The 19,156-nt window shown below is 32.8% G+C and overlaps 1 protein-coding gene across 2 annotated transcripts in view; it reads left to right on the top strand.

The window, feature by feature from the left end:
* Window positions 1-18,504, top strand: part of Cenpk (centromere protein K) — a 39,298-nt gene extending 20,794 nt beyond the window's left edge. Inside the window, exons 7-11 of one of the 2 annotated variants that reach the window (XM_047556134.1) lie at window positions 9,315-9,397; window positions 9,484-9,582; window positions 10,062-10,188; window positions 15,010-15,063; window positions 17,917-18,504. In XM_047556134.1, the coding sequence (XP_047412090.1) occupies window positions 9,315-9,397; window positions 9,484-9,582; window positions 10,062-10,188; window positions 15,010-15,063; window positions 17,917-18,075 (522 nt within the window). In that variant the 3' untranslated portion in view covers window positions 18,076-18,504. The remainder of the gene's footprint in view (window positions 1-9,314; window positions 9,398-9,483; window positions 9,583-10,061; window positions 10,189-15,009; window positions 15,064-17,916) is intronic. The other variant, XM_047556133.1, reaches the window with a different exon arrangement.
* The last annotated feature ends 652 nt before the right edge of the window (window positions 18,505-19,156 follow it).

Raw genomic sequence — 19,156 nt, 5'->3', positions numbered from 1 at the left:
GCATCTTTTGACTGTATTAAGATGTGAGAAGAGAAATTATTTAAAGTTGAAATTATTAATCTAAAAGGAAATAATTTAAAATTTTGAAACACTCAACCTATCCATATTATGAAGAAGAGAACTCCTTTTGAGTGGCCATCTGACCATCTGATAAGGAAGTTAGTCATATCAACTGAAGCCAAGTGAAGTTTTTCAAGACAATAGAAGAATATAAACTAGGGACCAGAGAAGCTTGAGGGATCTTGAGGCATACTGTGCAGCATGGCTTCTCATTATAAGTTCTACCCTATAGACGCCATGTTCCTGAGCTGCCCCAGGTGTAGCTCCAGTGAACCCTGGTTCCATGTGGGCTGTAGTGACCATCTCTTCAGAACCAGTGCATAGAGTTCACAAGGTAGTTGGCATTGTAGATGCCTAGGTTTCAAAGATTTGGGCCATCTAGCAGAGCCTTCGACTTGGAACCCCAGCCTAGAAGAGCCATGGTGCCCAGGCATATGGATGCTATGAGAGTGAGACCCAAATATAGAGTTGCTGTTTAGCTGTATGAAAGCTGTGTGTGCATGGAAACACTCATGTGTAAGGATAGCTCGTGCCCTGCAAAGCCATAGGGGCAGAACTACCACACCAGTGTCAAGAAGATGGAACCTCCAGTGGTCCTGAAAGACAGAGTATCAAGCCAAAGAGTATTCTTGTGCCTTAAGATTTAGTGTTGTTCTACTGTGTTTTAGACTTACTTGGAATCTGTTACCCTTTTCTTTCCTATGTCTCCCCTTAGGAATGGGAATGTCTATCTTATCCCTGCCCTAAGATTGTATTTTCAAAGCATATAACGTGTTTGATTTCAAAGGTTCCACAGCCAGAAATGAGTTTGTATCAGAATGAACCATTTCTTTAGACTCACCCATAGCTGATTAGATGATACTTACATAAGGCATTTTATTCAGGCTTTTGATTTGATATTGGAATAAGTTAAAGACTTCTGGGACTATTGAGATGGAATGAATACATTTTGCATGCAAGAAGGACAAAATGAATTTCAAGGCAGCTTGAGACTATATGACACCTTCTCAAAACACAAATGTCAATAATAGCACATTTGAAGTCAAGTCTACTAGTTAAAATACAGGAAACAAAGTAGAAGCAAGCAAACATTTTCACAAGGTTGTAGAGCATAGGAAGAAATTAACATCAATATGTCTAAAAACAGAAATAGTGACAAAAAGATTATCTGACCTATAGAATTAAAGAAAGACTTGGAATTGAAAGGGACCTGGTCCTGTAAAATTCATAGTTCAAGTGAACACTGAAATAAGGAACTTCCTTTAAAATCAGACCACAGACAGAGATCTTTTTAGGTTTCTCTTTTTTACAGTCAAGCAATTTTTTACTCAAAAGCCTGAAAACTGGGAGTGTATCACATGGAGATATTAAACTAGCCTGGCTTTTGACAAAGGGATACCGGGTCAGGTGTTTACTAGGATGAACGTTTGACTGGTCAGAATACAGAAAGGTTTAGTTTATGCTTTCTTATTGCATGATGGAGCTACTAGCTCCTTCCCATCCTCTTACTTCAAAGGTACTGCTGTCTGGTACTGCTATCTGCCTCAGATAGGAGATAAAATAACTTTCTCTAGAGAAACAAACAGCCCAAGAGAAAAAGTGGTAATATATGGAGGTCCCCAAGAAAAAAGCAGAGTGACCACACATCAAAAACTCCATTTATATACAGAGTTTTCAGTGAGTCTTTTGAATTTCAAATATAAATGTCCAGATAAGGATCATACACACTTGCAAAATGCTTCCTAGTGTAAGGCAGAAATTCAAAAATAATAGAACAAAGATGAACCTCAAGGAGAGGCATTCAGGGAACAAATGAAAATTTTAAAAAATAAAACTTTACTAGGGATAAGAAAAAAATTTGAGTCCACAAAATAACAATGCCAGTTTTTAAAAAGGATTACTTTATACCCAGTGGCATGGCTATAATTAACAAAACAAAGCAGACAATAACATGTTAGTGAAGATGTGCAGCAAATAGAACACTTATCTAGTGCTGGGAATATGAAATGGTATAACCATTTTGGATAACCATCTGGAAGGGAAAAGTTAGTATATGAACTAGCAGATTCGCTTGTAAGCATATACCCAAGGGAAATGAAAATATATGTGTCCACATAAAAACTTGTACAGGAATATTCAAAGCACCATTTTTCTTAATAGTTAAAATGGCAAAACAACTCAAATATCCAGTAACTGAAGAGTAGGTAAAATGTATATGCATACAATGATACATTATTTGACCATAAGAAGAAATTAAACAGATATAAGCTAAAATATGGATGTACATTAAAAACATTATGGTATGGAGTTAAGAGAATATCATGCTAAGTGAAATAAGCCAAACTCAAAAGTGGCCTGGGCCACTTGGTGAGACCCTGTCTCAAAATAAAAAATATATGTGTCTGGAATATAACTCAGTGATAGAGCACCCCTGGTTCAATCACCAGTAACACACAATAGGAGTAGGAGAATACTGAAAAATGGAAGGGAAGAAATAATAAATAATACATGAATGAAAGATAATTATTTTTTACATTTAAAAAGTTCACCAAATTTCCAACATAATTAGTAATGCTCCAGCATATAATTTCCCCTTTGGTAGCAGCCCTTAGGCTATCCCTTAGGTTAGCTTGGCCAAAATCCAGACTTTACAGTGCTAGCATTGGTCTCAACACTACTTTCATTTTAGCTAACAGAAAAATAGCAGAGGGACTATATACTTAGCTTATTTCTCATTTTATAGTTCCTTATGTATCCAATGGTCCAACTCTGTGGAAGTTGGTTTTATTATTTCTAAATTTTAATGATGACTTCTACCTTCAGTAACTAATCACAGCACAACTGTTGTCTTATATGATTAGTAACCATCAGGCATCAAAGTTCTTCAGCCTGTCCCCCAGTAACCTTATTTTCCCAAGCAATGTTTTCAACATGTTTCAGCTAGCATGGGTCATTATAGCAAATCTCCCTTGGGATACCAGTTGTATCAGGGTTTTCCCTAAGACTACCACCCACCAGGCTCATTGTTTTAGGGATTAGACTGAGAGCTCTCTGAAAAAGTAGTGTATTCTTGGTTGTAGTTTATTGACATGAGAGGACACAGATTAAAATGATCAAAGGACAAGGGACTTGGATAAGTTAACAAGAGTTCTTTACCAATGGAGTTACATGGATATGTTAATTCTCTCTACAACTATGTATGACAACTCATATGATGTGTTGTCAACATAGAAAGCTCATCTAAACCTTTATTGTCAAGGATTTTTACTGGGAGTGACTATAGCCTTCCCAGAGCAAAAAATGTGTTTACCACAAATCACATAGTTAACATAAACTCAAATTAAACTGGTACCATGTGGTCCAAGGTTTTGGGCATACAAAATTAATCAGGTGGATATTCCAAGAGCTCATACCTCATCTTCCAGGAACTGACTGGCCAATAACAGCCCCATAAGAGAGGCTTTTCTTGATAATGTATAACGTTTTCAAACATAGGCCTGTTGAGTAAATGCTTTCCTCCACATTTATCTTTTCATTGTCTTAACACTGTCTTTTGTAGAACTTAAATTCCTAATTTGATTAACTCCATTTTTTTTATGTTTTCTTTTAAGATTTGTGTTCAACAAAGTAATTCAGACTTGGGGATGGCACCAGATCTCAGAAATGACCGTCTTCCAAATTAACAAGTGAATTATAACTCTTGACAGAGGACAAACGCCTGGAATGTAGCCTTTGAATCACCTCTTTAAAAGCCCCCAGTTGGTGGAGTGGTGGCACACTCCTGTAATCCCAGCAGGTTGGGAGGTTGAGTCAGGAAGATAGCAAGTTCAAAGCCAGCCTCAGAATAGTGAGGTGTTAAGCTTCTCAGTGAGACCCTATCTCTAAATAGGGCTAGGGATGTGACTCAATGGTCAAGTGCCCCAAGTTCAACCCCCTTTACCCCTCCAAAGAAAGCCCCCAGTTCTGCCTGATGGGAGGAGAGTTTCAGTCTCTGAGAGAGAGGTCCCTGTGTTTCTTCTTTGCTATCAAAGCAATAAAACTTCTTTTTCTCATAAAGGAAAAAAAAAAAAAAAAAGATTTGTGTTGAATTCTAAGACAGATTTGCCCTACTGAGTCACAAAGGTTGTTTCTGTATTTTTTCTGTTAAAATTTTTTAAAAGTTCTACAGACTTCCTTAACAAGACTCCTAAAGCACAGGAAGTAAAATCAAAAATGAATAAATGGAATGGCATTAAACTAAAAGCCTCTTCATAGCAAAGGAAACAATCAAGAGCATGAAGAGAGAGTCTACAGAATAGGAGAAAATCTTTGCCTCCTGCACCTCAGATAGGGTGTTCATTTCCAGGATAACAAAGAACTAAAAAAAAACCACCAAAAAATAACAATCAATAAATGGCAAGGGAGCTAAACAGACACTTCCCAAAAGAAGAAATGTGGTCACAAATATATGAAAAAATGTTCAACATCTCTAGAATTAAAGAAATGCAAATTAAAACTACACTGAGATTTCATCTCACTGCAGCCAAAATGGCAAATATCAAGAATATAAGTAACAGGCAAGGCGTGGTGACACATGCCTGTATCCCAGCGGCTCGGGGAGAGTGAGGCAGGAGGATCATGAGTTCAAAGCCAACCTCAGCAACTTAGCAAACCCCTAAACAATTCAGTGAGACCCTGTCTTTAAATAAAATATGAAAAAGGACTGGGGATGTGGCTCAGTGGTTAAGTGACACAGGGTTTAATCCCCAATACCAAAAAAGAAAGAAAGAAAGAAAGAATACAAGTAGCAATAAATTTTGGTGAAATGTGGGGAAAAGGGTACACTCATACATTGTTGGTAGGACTGCAAATTGGAGCAACCATTCTGGAAAGCAGTGTGGAGATTACTCAAAAAACTAGGAATGGAACCACCTTTTGACCCAGATACCGATTTCTTGGTATATACCCAAAGGATTTAAAATCAGCATATCACTGTGATATAGCCACATCGATGTATATAGCAGCACAATTCACAATAGCTAAGCTATGCAGCCAACCTGTGTGCCCTTCAACATATGAATGGATAAAGAAAATGTATATATACACAGTGGAGTATTACTCATCCATAAAAAGAATGCCTTTATCACATTTTCTGGTTAATGGATGGATCTGGAGACTATCTTGCCCAGTGAAATGAGGCAATCCCCCCAAAAAACCAAAGGGCAAGTGTTTTCTCTGATATGTGGAAGCTAACCCACAATGGTGGGCGGGGGGTGGAAATAGAAGTTCAGTGGATTAGACAAAGGGGAATAAAAGGAAGGGAGGAAGGATAGGGAAAGGAAGGATAAAGGAATGAATCTGACATATCTTTTCCAGCCTTTTTTTTTTTTTTTTTTGGTACCAGGGATTGAACTCAGAGGCACTCAACCACTGAGCCACATCCCCAGCCCTATTTTGTCTTGTATTGTCTTTGTCTATGCAGGGTCTTACTGAGTTGCTTAGGGTCTCGCTATTGCTGAGGCTGGCTTTGAACTTGCAATCCTCCTGTCTCAGCCTCCTGAGCCACTGGGATTACAGGTGTGCACCACCGCATGCAGCTCTGACATATCTTTTCTATATACATATATGAATATATCATAGTGAATCTTGTGTACATCCACAAGACTGGGGTTCTAATTAGATATATTCCATGCTTATATAATCATATCAAAATGGATTCTAAAAGGAACTAAAAAATAAAATGTGATGTAAAGCCAAAAACAATTTGAAGCTCTAACTTTTATCCTATGTATATTATATTTTTGCAGGTACATACATACCTATAATAAAGATTAATTTATAGATTAGTTATAGTAAGATTAACAATAACTAATAATAAAATAGAATAATAAATATACTGTAACAAAAGTTATGAATATGGTCTCAAAATATTTTATTGTACTCTAGATCTTAGCAATCTTAGCATATGATTTTTCTTTCCTTATTAAATCAAGAATTTCTACTTTCACTTTAAAGAAAGTTCTTTATGTCTTCTCTTTGGCATATCCAAATTACCAGCATCACTTCTCTTGTACTTTGGAGCCATCCTTAGGTAAAACAAGGGTTACCTGAACAGAAGCACTGCAGTACTGTGAAAGTTAATAGATGGCGACTAAGTGATTGACAAGTGGGTAGTGTATACAGGATGGATATACTAGACAAAAGACGATTCATGTCCTTAGAGGGTCAGTGATTTCATCACAATACCCAGAGCAGCAATTTAAAACTTAAGGGTTATTCATTTTTGGAATTTTTCATTTAATATTTTCAAACCAAATTTGACCCCAGATAACTGAAACCAAAGAAAGGAAAGCTGGATAAGGAGGAATTACTATATAAATGTGTGTACCTATTTCTGATCCTCCATTTGTTCTTCATTCCATACTGTAGATATTTCTGTTCCTTTGTTCTATATTTCTGTATTAGACCAATACCATGTAATCTTAGTTACCTATTAAAGCTTATCAATAATAAGTTTTGACATCAAATAATATGAGTGTTTTAAATTTGTTGTTGTTTTCAAAATTGTTTCACATTTCCATAAATTTTAAGGGTGGCTTTTTATTCTATCCCATAAAAAGCTTGATGAAATTTTGATAAACTTCCACCTACTTTATAAATTGAGTTTGGGGAGAATTGACATCTTTAACATATTTAGTCTGAATTCAGATCTCCATTTACTTAGTATTACAATAAATATCTCATAAATGTTTTTGTAGTTTTCAGCATATAGGTCTTACATATCTTTTGTCAAATTCATTGCTTATTTTTTTAAATCTTTTTTTTCCCATTCCCATCCCTTCCCTTCATTCCGCTTTGTCTAATCCAGAGTACTTCTGTTCTTCCCTAACCACCCCCACCTTATTGTGAATTGGCATCTGCATATCAGAGTAAACATTCGGCCTTTGGTCTTGGGGGATTGGTTTATTTCACTTAGCATTGATATTCTCCAGTTCTGTCCATTTACTGGCAAATGCCATAATTTCATTCTTCTTTATGACTGAGTAATATTCCATTGAGTATATATACCCCATTTTCTTTTTCCATTCATCTGTGTAAGGGCACCAAGATTGGTTTGATAGTTTAGCTTTGTGTGCTTAGTATTTTTGATGCTGTTAAAACGGTTCTTTAAGGACTAGGGTTGTAGCTCACTGGTAGAGTGCTTGCTTAACATGTGTGAGGCACTGGGTTCAATTCTCAGCACCACATATAAATAGGTAATATAAAGGTCCATCAAAAACTAGAAAAATTTTTAAATGGTTCTTTCAAATGCAAATTTTTATTACTACTAAGTACAAGTGCAATTAATATTCATATATTGATTTTTATATCCAGTGAGCTTGAGAAACCTTTTTATTCTAGTAGCTTTTTTATAGTTCTGTAAGATTTTCTAAGTGGACATGTCATTTGAATGATATGTGTGTGTGTGTGTGTGTGTGTGTGTGTGTGTGTGTGTGTTTGTAGCTTTACCACTGAACTATATCCCTAGCCCTTTTTATTTTGAGACAGCGTCTGAGTTGCTGAGGATTTTGCTAAGTTTCTGAGGCTGGCCTCAAATTTTGGATCCCCCTATCTCAGCCTCCCAAGTCACCGGATTACAGGCATGTGCCACCATGTCCAGCACCCATTTCATGTCTGTAGTAATGTGATTGTCTCCTGATGTTAGTGATTTGTGTCTTCCTCCCCTCTCCATGTAATTAATCTGGCTAATTTTACTGACTTTCTCAAAGAATAAACTTTTTATTTCATTTGATTTACTACCCTCTTCCATTTAATTGGTTGAAGTTCTTTATTATTATTTTCTCATCTTACTATGAGTGTCCCAATTTGAGTTTATGGTAAAAGGTGAGGTCATTAATTTGAGAATTTTTGTTCTTTCTATTATTGGTTTTAGTATAATCATTTGTATACTATTATTTCATCTCAGAAATTTTTTTTTTTTTTTTTTTTTTTTTTTTTTGGTGGTGCTGGGGATCGAACCCAGGGCCTTGTGCTTACAAGGCAAGCACTCTGCCAACTGAGCTATCTCCCCAGCCCTCATCTCAGAAATTTTGATAGGTGTTTTCCAATCATAATAATTTATGATTGAAGTTTTAATTTCTTATTTTTTATTGATTGCTTATTTGACTCATGGATTATTTAGAAGTGTGTAGTATTTTTCAGTATCCATGTATCTGCAAGTTTTCTATCATTAATTTCTTAATTCCATTGCTAGACCATATTTAATTAATATCAATATGATTATATTGAAATTTACTTTTCTAATTTATGTTTTCTATTCATTCTATTGTTTCTCACCTTGTTTTCCTCTTTTCCTGCTTTTTTGGTTTAATCTTATAATTTAAAAAAATAAACCCATTTTATTATCACTATTGGTTTATTATTTCTCCTCCCTTTGTTTTCATAGTTGCTTTAGGGTTTACCACATACATTTTTAACTAAGCATTGATTTAAATTTAGAAAAACCTAGCAAAAAATCTTGAGACCAGGAAAATGGAAAAAACAGAAGGATATTAGAGGAAGTCTTTTTATTCTTTAAGCACAGTTGAGCCTCATGGCCTTCTTACCTACTCTTCCCTCTCTTGAAATACTATTTTGCTAGATAGTAACTTCATTTATCTTTTGTGTTCTTTCTCTGACTATTTATTTGTTATCTGATCAAAGAGATTCTTATTACACTATCTAAAACAACTATCCCTTACTCCTCATGTGTTTATTCTTATTTTGATGTACTTTTTCCATGTGACTCTTCCCACTGGCTGGAGTTTTATATTGTTTATCTAATCTATATCCCTCCACCATTTGTTTTCTTTACCTTTGCCTCACTGCCTCCTTCAACAATTCCTGGTCACCAATATCTGATCAATAAATATTGACTGAATGATTGAATAAATAATGAATGATATTCAATTGTGACTATTTTTTATACACTCAGAAAAGACACCTACTCTAGCCTGTTACTGAAAACATGCCAGTAATTTATGTTTCAGTTTAAAATGAAAATATATTCCTCAAAACTCCTTATATTTTTGTATTTAACAGTGAAATGCTACCAAAAAAATTTTGCAACTGCTACATATATCCCATTTCAAACTCTTTATGTTAGGTATTTTTACTATTGACTTTTGAATTGAGATATTCTAGATAATGTGTAAATTTAACTATTGTTTAAAAACAAAAAAAAAAACTATTTGTAGGATTAAAAACTAAGCAATTAAATGACTTATTTGTTCTAGTTCCAAAAATTAAGACATGATCTTGAAAATGTGCTATCTACTATTCAGTCAAAGAATGAAAAGTTAAAGGAAGACTTAGAAAGGTACGTTTATGTTATAATTACTATTAATCATTGATACACATTGAGTTGGCACTTAAAATTCATATTCTGTTTTTTCATGTTTGAAGGGAGCAACAATGGTTGGATGAACAGCAACAAATGCTAGAATCTCTTAATGTACTTTATGGTGAATTAAAAAATCAGGTCGTTACGTTTTCTGAAACAAGGTAATTTGTGGTTCTATGTTTTTTACATAGGAGAAAGTATTTTCTTTTTTATGTTACCTAAACTATAGATGAAAAGAAAGCAAATCTCACTAGGAATCTTGAATCTTACCCTAACTTTTACCAATTATTAATTACATGATCTTTTATGAATAACTTGACTTGGTTATACCATTAGCTTCCCTACATGTTATATAGAAATATATCTTTTATAAAGCTAATTATGTGGATGGAGCATGAAAGTTTCAGTAAAGTTTTTTTTTTAATTTTTTTTAGTTGTAGATGGACACAATACCTTTATTTTATTTATTTATTTTTATGTGGTGCTGAGGATTGAGCCCAGTGCCTCACACATAGGAGGCAAGTTCTCAAACACTGAGCTATAACCCTAGCCTTCATCAAAGTTTTTTATTAACTTTATGAAGAACCAGGTACATGTACATATATTAAATGTTTCTCTTAATTTTCTTTTTATCTATTAGAATCTTTAATGAACTGAAAACTAAAATGCTTAATATAAAAGCATTTAAGGAGAAACTCTTGATTACCTTGGGTGAGTTTCTAGAAGACCATTTTCCTCTGCCTGATGGAAATGTTAGAAAGAGAAAGGTAAGTTTTAGAGAAGATATGCATGTAGATAATCATATTTGAAATTGTTTTAGGTTGGTCCAAAGGCAAGTTTTCTTTTATAGTTTGAAGATATACACACAGATAAATGTACTGAAATATGCCATCATCACATTATATTTACTGAAAAATTAGAAGCTACCTACTTATTCAATAAAATGGAATTGATTAAATTTTTTTTATATTGTATCCATGTGATATGAAAAGTTCAGTTTTTAAAAATGGTGTAGGCAACTGAGTGCAGTGGCCCTTACCTGTAATCCCAGTGGCTCAGGAGGCTGAGACACAAGGATCAAAAGTTCAAAGCCAGCCTCAGCAACTTAGGGATGTCCTAAGCAACTCAATGAGGCCTTGTTTCAAAATAAAATACAAAACAGGACTGGGGATGTGGCTCGGTGGTTGAGTGCCCCCGAGTTCAATTTCTGGTACCCAAAGAAAAAAAATGATGTATTAAACACTAATAGAGTTAACAAAATGCTCATATTATTAAAAGAATAAAACAAATGACTAGATTTTATGAATTGAATCTAATTTATACCATAAAATGGAATGGTTTTGTAGGTGAGTTTTTGTTTTTGTTGCTGATGAAGATGTTTGCTTTTTAGTATTTTCCAAATGTTCTGTCATGAATGTATACCTCTTTTTAAATCAGAAGAATATTGTTTAAAATCTGTTAGTTTAATCTGTTAATAACTTTGAATAGTATTTACGATGGAATAAACTTTTTCCAAAAATGCAAGTAAATCATTGAGTGATGGAAGATTGTGAACAATCACTTTAATACCTTTTCTTTAATGTAATATGTGATATAAATAAATAGAACTTTGAAATTAGAATTGATATTGAAACTGGTACCAGAATGGTTTCTCTAAAGTATAAATATAGCTTAATCATTTTTAGCATAAAACTTTTTTAAAATATTTTTTTAGTTGTCGATGGACCTTTATTTTATTCATTTATTTATATGCGGTGCTGAGAATCAAACCCCGTTCCTCACACATGCCAGACAATTGAACCCAGTGCCTCACACATGCCAGACAAGCGCTCCACCGCTGAGCCACAACCCCAGCCCAGCATAAAACTTTTGACTACCTAGAGGATGAAGTCTTTAAATTACTTAGACTAATGGATTTATACTTTGGAGTTTGTCTGTTCTGCCTCATCATGAGTCATTCTTTATTTATCTCTTAATGTGAATTCATTCAGCCATCCTACTATGGCCCCAACAAGTATGCATTGACCTCTGTTTTGTGTGCCTTATACACTGTATTCGCTCTGCTTAGAAAATCTTGTCTGTTGTCATTTTTATCTCTATCTGCATATCTTCTGAGTTCATTTCTTCCTTTTTTCTTTTTTTGGTGCTAGGGATTGAATCCTGAACCTGGCATATGTTAAGCATGTACTCCACCACTGAGCTACATCCTACTAGGATAGTTCTTGTCGTCTGTATTCACTTTATTTTTTTCCCTTTCTTCTTTGAAGTCATCCCTAGGCATTATATTTGTTATGGACTATGTCTCCCAGTCTAGTCATTATTATATGTATTTTGGAAATTATTGAAAGCCTTCTATTGACTATTTTGTGAAGGTCATGATTCTTTTGATTTAATGATCTTAATCTTGCAACAGTTCACCAATTAATTTTCCTAATTTTAGTCTCCCATTTTTTTAAATTTCATTTTTTAAAACTATTAAACTTCTTCAATAATAAAACCAGAAGTGTGAGGCATCCTGAAAAGAAAAAATTAACAGAAGCCATTAATAGTTCACTAAGTCATATTTGATAACCTCACTTTTTTTTAATAACAGAACTATTGATACATGTTATAAAATGATAGATTCCTGTTTGTCTACCATCTGTGCCTCTGTTTCCCTCTCTATCACATCTGTTTCTCTGTCTCTCTCTTTCTACCTCAGTCTTTCTGGCCTGCAGTAATATTGTACATATTATTACTGACATAAAACATTATAGATTTCCTGGCTTAAACAACAGAAATTAATTTTGCAGACTAGAAGTTAGAAGTCCAAGATCAGACAGAGCTCTATCAGAGTTGGTTCCTGGCAAGGTCTGTGTTTCTGTCCTGTAGATTATAACTTCTCATGTGTTCTCACAATTTCGTCTCTTCTCTCTATACAAGGAGAAAAAGAATTGTTAGTGTTTCTTTCTCTTATAAAGGGACCAGCCATGGATTAGGGATGTGGCTCAGCAGTAGGGGGCTTGCCTAGATGTACAAGGCCCTGGGTTTGATCCCTAATACCACAAAACAAAACCCCAGCCCTTTTAGAGTAAGGTCCCATCCTATGACCTCATTTAACTTTAATTACCCCTTTAAGGCTCTGTTCCCAAATACAGTTGCATTAGGGCTTCACCACATCAATTTCTAGAGACACATTCCTTCTACAACACTGAACTTTATAATTCAAAGATGGATATGAAGAAAAGAAAGCTAAAAAAACCATTCTCCATCAGTTCTTTAACATGAGGTGAACACCATTGTTAACCTTAGGTAAATATTAATGAGACATCTTTGTAAACATACACTTATAAAAAAATAAATTGATGGGTGATTGGATCAGTAGAATTTTGTACTTGTTAATATAAAATAAATATTAAATGCAATTTTATGTTAATTTGGTAGAAGATAGTGAAAAATAGTGAAGTGTTGAATTGTTGAACTCAAATTTTTTTTATTTCAGATGATGAGAGTGGGCTGGGGAGATAGCTCAGTCGGTAGAGTGCTTGCCTTGCAAACACAAGGCCCTAGGTTCAATCCCCAGCACCGCAAAAAAAAAAAAAAAAAAAAAAATGATGAGAGTTCTGGAAAGATTTTCTAATACAAACAAAATAAATTATGAAAAGCAATAATATAAGAGTTTGTTTAACTCCATTTCTCAATTTTATGTAATATTAAAAATGAGAAAATTAACATTCTCTGTCCCAATTTTGCGTTGTTTTTACTTTGGTGGGTTTACAGTATTTATACTGTGCTAAGAAATCATCATTCATGTCTATGGTTAGCCTTCATTCTATTTTGTATTGGATTCAGTACTTATTATCTGTTACCACTGATTTTTTAGTTCTTAGATTTAATCCATTGCTTTATTTGATGATTTTGATAATGGTTTGTTTGTTTTCTTCCTGATTAATTTGTTCAATAAAGATTGCAGGATGTTTTATTCTTGGAATTCTTAAAAATACTTTATTGTCTTTACACTCAAAGAATGTTTCAGCACATTTTTAAATTGAAACTCAAGATTTGGCATTGCTCCATGTCTTCTAACATGGAATGTACTGTGTAGAAATGAAGCCAGACTATAGATGATTTGCTGCTTCTAACTATAAAGCTGACCAATTCTTTAAGCTTCAGTAACATAAAAGTATATATCACAGTGCTGATCACTCAATATCAATTTTGATTTGAAGATGATATGCCTTTTCTCTTGACAGATTTAGTTCCTATTTCATGAAAAATTTCTGTAATTATATCTACTGTTTTTCCTGTCTTATGTTGAAACATTCACTTCTTTAATTGTTTTTTGTTAATATTTTTCCTCTACATTTCCTTGGATTGTTCCAAACCTTTTGTTTTAATTTTTTGCTCTGCTTCTTTTTAAAAAATTTTTTGACTTGCTTCTTATTTATTAATCAATTCTGTACTTGTGTTGCCTTCACTACTACTTACTCATATACTAATTTTTACTACTCTTTCTCATTTAGCAAGATATAAGGAGATTTGAAATGCAGATTTGCTCTGCTATCTTTACTAGAAATTTCATTCCTTTTTAGTGTTATTTTATTATTTCTTTAACATTTGTATTTTTCACAAGGCTTTATAAGCATTCTATGATCATCTTTGGTATCTTTTATTTATTTATTTATTTTGTATGAGGTGTTGAACCCAGGGGCATTTACCAAGCCACATCCCTAGTCCTTTTGATATTTTAATTTGAGACAGGATATCACTAAATTGCTTAGGGCCTGGGATTATTGACCTTAGTTTGCATCACTATGCCCCATAATCTTTGGTACCTGGAAATTACTGTCAGTATAGTTGGTGACTTTGCAATTAACTGCCTGAACTCAGTCCTTTTGTTTGGGGTTATTTGAAGAAGAAGATTTCTAGCAGTTTGCTTTAGAACTTTATCCTGTTGAACATTTTAATAATTGTTTAAAATTTTTAAACAATAATTTGGATAAAGAGGTAGACTACATGACTATCAAGGTTTACAAATAATATGAGAATAAGAGGATTAGATGGTAAATGTATTGGATGACACAATTGGACTTTGGGTGTCCAGGACCTTGGGAAACATCTTAAATAAGATGATATTTAGTAGAAACACACAAAATATTGTTCTTGGGTCTAAATTACTAACTAATGAGTGCTAGGGATGTAGCTCAGTGGTAGAGTGATTGCCTAACATGCACAAGGACCTGGGTTTAATTCCTAGTACTGTTTCAAAAGAAAACACTGTCAAAGAATGAGGGAGAGATATCTTTGCCAAATGTATGAAAGCACTTTGGCATTTTAGATGATAGTATGTTCAGAAGTTAGCAGGGTGAAATAAGTGTCTGAAAGCTAACGTACAGTAAGATTGTTATAAAGGTATTGTGTCCACCTACAACTAAAAACTGTATTTAATAAAAAAGAATTCTTTATGTCATCCAATTGTGAGCTTGATTTTAGTTACCATGTACCATTGGAACTAAGAAATAATAATTCTTAAAACCTCATTATAGTTCAGTATTCTGCCCTGGCAGAATTAAAATGTTAATTGTTTGTTATTCACATTTCTTTCAAAGAAAAACATTCAAGACTCAACCAAACAGCTGATAACACTGCATGAAATATTAGAGGTAAGCGTATTGTATAGTTTTTTTTGTCTTAATGCTATCATTTAATTACTTACTTGAGAACAATTGTACTCAGGCTTTAAAAAGAGAAAATACTATTTTAATTCTTTAGGTATGTTTCAGTCTTTATTAAATATATTTGTAATAATTTATCTTTACTAAAAAATAGTTTTACTTAGGGAAAATATTATCATTTTTTAAGAACATGAAATTAAAGTCATCTTTAATCACATTCCCAAGTTTTATCACAATTAAAGACTTTAAAAATATATCATGTTATTTGACATATACATTATAAAATCTTGTGCTGCTACGTTAGAATTTAAATTGACACCTCCGTACTCTAAAATATCTAAGTGAACTTAAAGATTCTTTCCACAGAGTTATAGAAAGTTTTGCCAATTTTCCTTGAATAACATCAATCTCTTATCATAATGTAAGGACTGAGTGATTTCAACATTTTCTGTTTGATATTTTTTTTGTTTTATAAATACCTTTAATTTTAAAAAACTTTCTGAACTTTAGCCAAATTATTAAATATATTAAATATTTTAGAAAATCTGGATTTGACAATGCATGGCCATTGGGCAGAGAGGAAAATAAAATGGTCTTTGAAGGATAGCATATTTGCCAATTAGTGTGCCTTTTTTTAACATTAGTAAGTTTTTGAAGAGTATTTTCAGAAAACATGTTTCATTGTGATTTAATGAATTGGGTGGTAAAGTCTCTGTTTTTATCCAACTCAGTAGTTGCCTCAATAGATCTTTCTTTTTTTTTCCTTAATAAACAGTATCATTGTTTTGAAAAACAAAATGCAGGTATTTATTGGATTTATAATTTATTTCTAGCTATTCCAGTTTATACTGAAACTATTAAATGTTATTTGCGTGGATGTCTTAATTTTTTTAAATAAATATTGTCACTTCATGCAGCAAATGTCGACAGGCATAAACTATGAAATACAAGTGTAAAATTTTCAAACTATATTGTGAGATATAGTGTAAAACTTAGAAAATTAAGTATGTCTCTGAGTTTCATATTAGTGATAATAGTACCCAATATTTAATACTGTTATTCAGTGAAAAACAGAATTTAATGTACATATTCATTTTAAATTTGAATTTTGAACATTTAGCCATTTCTAGTATCTACTAAACTTTTGGTTAATACAGTTTAAATTAGAAATGAAAAATAAGAAAACTTTATTTTTTATAGTGCTAGGGATCAAACCCAGGGCCTCACATATGCTAGCAAGAACACTACCAATGAGTTACACTTAGAACTCAGAAAACTTTCCAAGTGCTCTAATGGGAATATGTTTGATTCTTTATCATGTTTCCTAAAAAGAAACGAGACCACAAGCTTTTTTCCCTAGGATATGTGACTTGAAATAGAAAAATTAATGCTAATTGAAATTTTTATTTCAAGAATTGAAATATTACTATTATGAAATATGAAATTAGAAGTTGACAGGTTAGCTGGGGAGATAGCTCAGCTGGTAGAGTGCTTGCCTCGCAAGCGCAAGACCCTGAATTCTATCCCCAGTACCGCAAAAAAAAAAAAAAAAAAGAAGTTGGCAGGTTAATTTTATTCATTCTAGTAGCACTTTATTTGTAAAAATTATGCTTTTTCTTTTCCATGTTCCTTAAAGTAATAGCATCTTTCCCCTGAAGCTTTGGTGTGGCAATTCAGAGATAAAGCCTAATTCATGATCTGCCACTGATTTTGTGCCCCCATGGAATCCTTTAATCCTTCTGAGTTCTGATTCCATAATTTCAAAAGTACCAGGAGGTAGACGACAAGGAGGCAAAATACAACTAATTTACATTTTAAAATTTCAGTTTTTTTGTTTGTTGGTTTGTCTACCACTGCTCTACATCCCCAGTTTTTTTTTTTTTTTTTTTTTTTTTATTTGAGACAGGGTTTCTCTAAATTGCTGAGGTTTCCTTGAAATTTGCAATCTTCAGACCTTAGCCTCCTGAGTCACTGGAATTACAGGTCTGCGCCATCAGGTCGAACTATTTTTGACTATGTTTTATAAAACATTTGTATTCAAAGTATTGTAAATTTTGGTTCCTGAAAAAACTTTCCTAATGTAAGTGAATTTGGGAAAGACGCATTATTGTCAGTTCTCATTACCAACTTCTCAAGCTTTTATGTGACCACCTAACCCTGTTTATCAAGAACTATGAACAAATTCTTAGAGACACCAATTCCTTGGAATAAGTTTGGGAAATGCTAGCCTATATAATTAATACAAATACTTGAACCTTCTGAATTTTCTGTTGTAATCCCTCAGTATCCTTGATAAAAATCAAAGACAAAGGAAATGATGATAAAATTGATTATTTTGAAGATTTATCAGAAGAGTAGAAGGTTTGCGGGCATGAAAACTGGCGATTTCTTTTACCTACCCACAAATACTGACTCTCTTTTTTTAAACTTTCTGTATATTTTCTTGAATTTTGTGTGAGATCCAGCCCAGGGCTGTGCAAATGCTAGTCTAGTGCTTTACCACTGAGGTAAAAGTTTAAATTTAAGATTCTTGTCTTTATGCTAAAGAAATTATTAATCCTAAAATGCAGGAGAATTGTAAAAGCTTTCTAAACCATTTTTAAGGAATATTTTTAAAGATTAAGGTACAGATATTCATTTTTAAAACTTTTTCTATTCACTAATATTTATAGTCATTTAAAAACTCAAATCACTTATTAAAGTTAGTACATAAAAGTTATTCTATAAACAGTTGTTCCGGGAGAAAAGAGGTGAACATCCTTTGGTGAATAACTTGGCTTTATTATAGCTGTGTAGAATTTTTCCCCGGTAAAGAATATTTTGGATGATATTGTTTCCTAGATTCTTATAAATAGATTATTTGATGTTCCACATGATCCATATGTCAAAATCAGAGATTCCTTTTGGCCACCTTATATTGAACTGCTGCTGCGTAATGGAATTGCCTTGAGACATCCAGAAGATCCAACCCAATTGAGATTAGAAGCCTTCCATCAATAAAGGGATGTTCTTTTTTCAGTAAAGAATCTTCTCATCCAAGGATAATGGAAACAGGACTATTTGAATAAAAATTATTTGCAAATCAAAGCAATAGTCTATCTTCCTTTTATCCTTAAGTGACATGTACTGCCATCTGTTCATTTTAAAATGATCCTTTCTTATTCATTCAGTGCTTTGGTGTTTTAAACTGTATGGACAAAGAAAGTAAGCAAAAGATATTATAGATTTATAAATTATTTAATGTACCTTGCCTTATTTGATGTGGTTTGGAAAATTCTTTGTTAATTTAGGATATTACTAATGTAATATTTTTCTTTCAATTTTATGGCTCTATATTTTATGCATTTTAAGCTTCATTTGATGTTTAATGCCTTTACTATTTAGGAATTATAATGGAAAGGTCATTTAATTTGCATATGGTTATAAAATTGAAGTAATATCCCATGGAGAAAGTGACATAATTAAAAATATCTAGCAAATACTTCACATGTGCATTGCCTTATTTCTAGGTTTGTTAAAAATTGAAATATAAAAATATAAATGCTGAAAACTAGTATGAACTATTTTAATGTGTATTATATAACAGGGGACATTATATATTAATCTGCTCTTGATTCTGCTACAAAGTTATATTCATGACATTTTGTAATTTTTTGTTTATAAAATTCTCTATAAAATCTCTATTGGTAATATGGTATATTTTTATTAATAGACTTTTTCACAGGTAAATTAAGATATGGGGCTCATTCAGAATTATATACAAGCTAAACTAGAGAATTGTAAACTTATTTAGCATCAGTTTTTTTAGGAGAAATTTGTGTGTGCTTTTATACTTGAAAATACTGTATAGAATCCAAGTTTCTTGAGAAGCTTAATTACTTCATTTTTTTTGAAATAAGCAAATAATATTCTAAGTATTCCATGTCCTGTAAAAAATATAAATACTTTTGTATTTTAGGTAATAGAACTTCTCTTTAGAGAAGCATTACCTATAAAATACCTTTCTAAAACACTCCAATTGTATGTTGAAGGAATGAGCAACTTTTTATTTCTCCAAGTTAATATGGAAAGAGGGGGGGAA

Source organism: Sciurus carolinensis, chromosome 6, assembly GCF_902686445.1.
Source record: "Sciurus carolinensis chromosome 6, mSciCar1.2, whole genome shotgun sequence".
Taxonomy (NCBI): Eukaryota; Metazoa; Chordata; class Mammalia; order Rodentia; family Sciuridae; genus Sciurus; species Sciurus carolinensis.
Note: the sequence above shows the minus strand (reverse complement) of the source record. Positions and strands in the feature narration are given on the sequence as shown.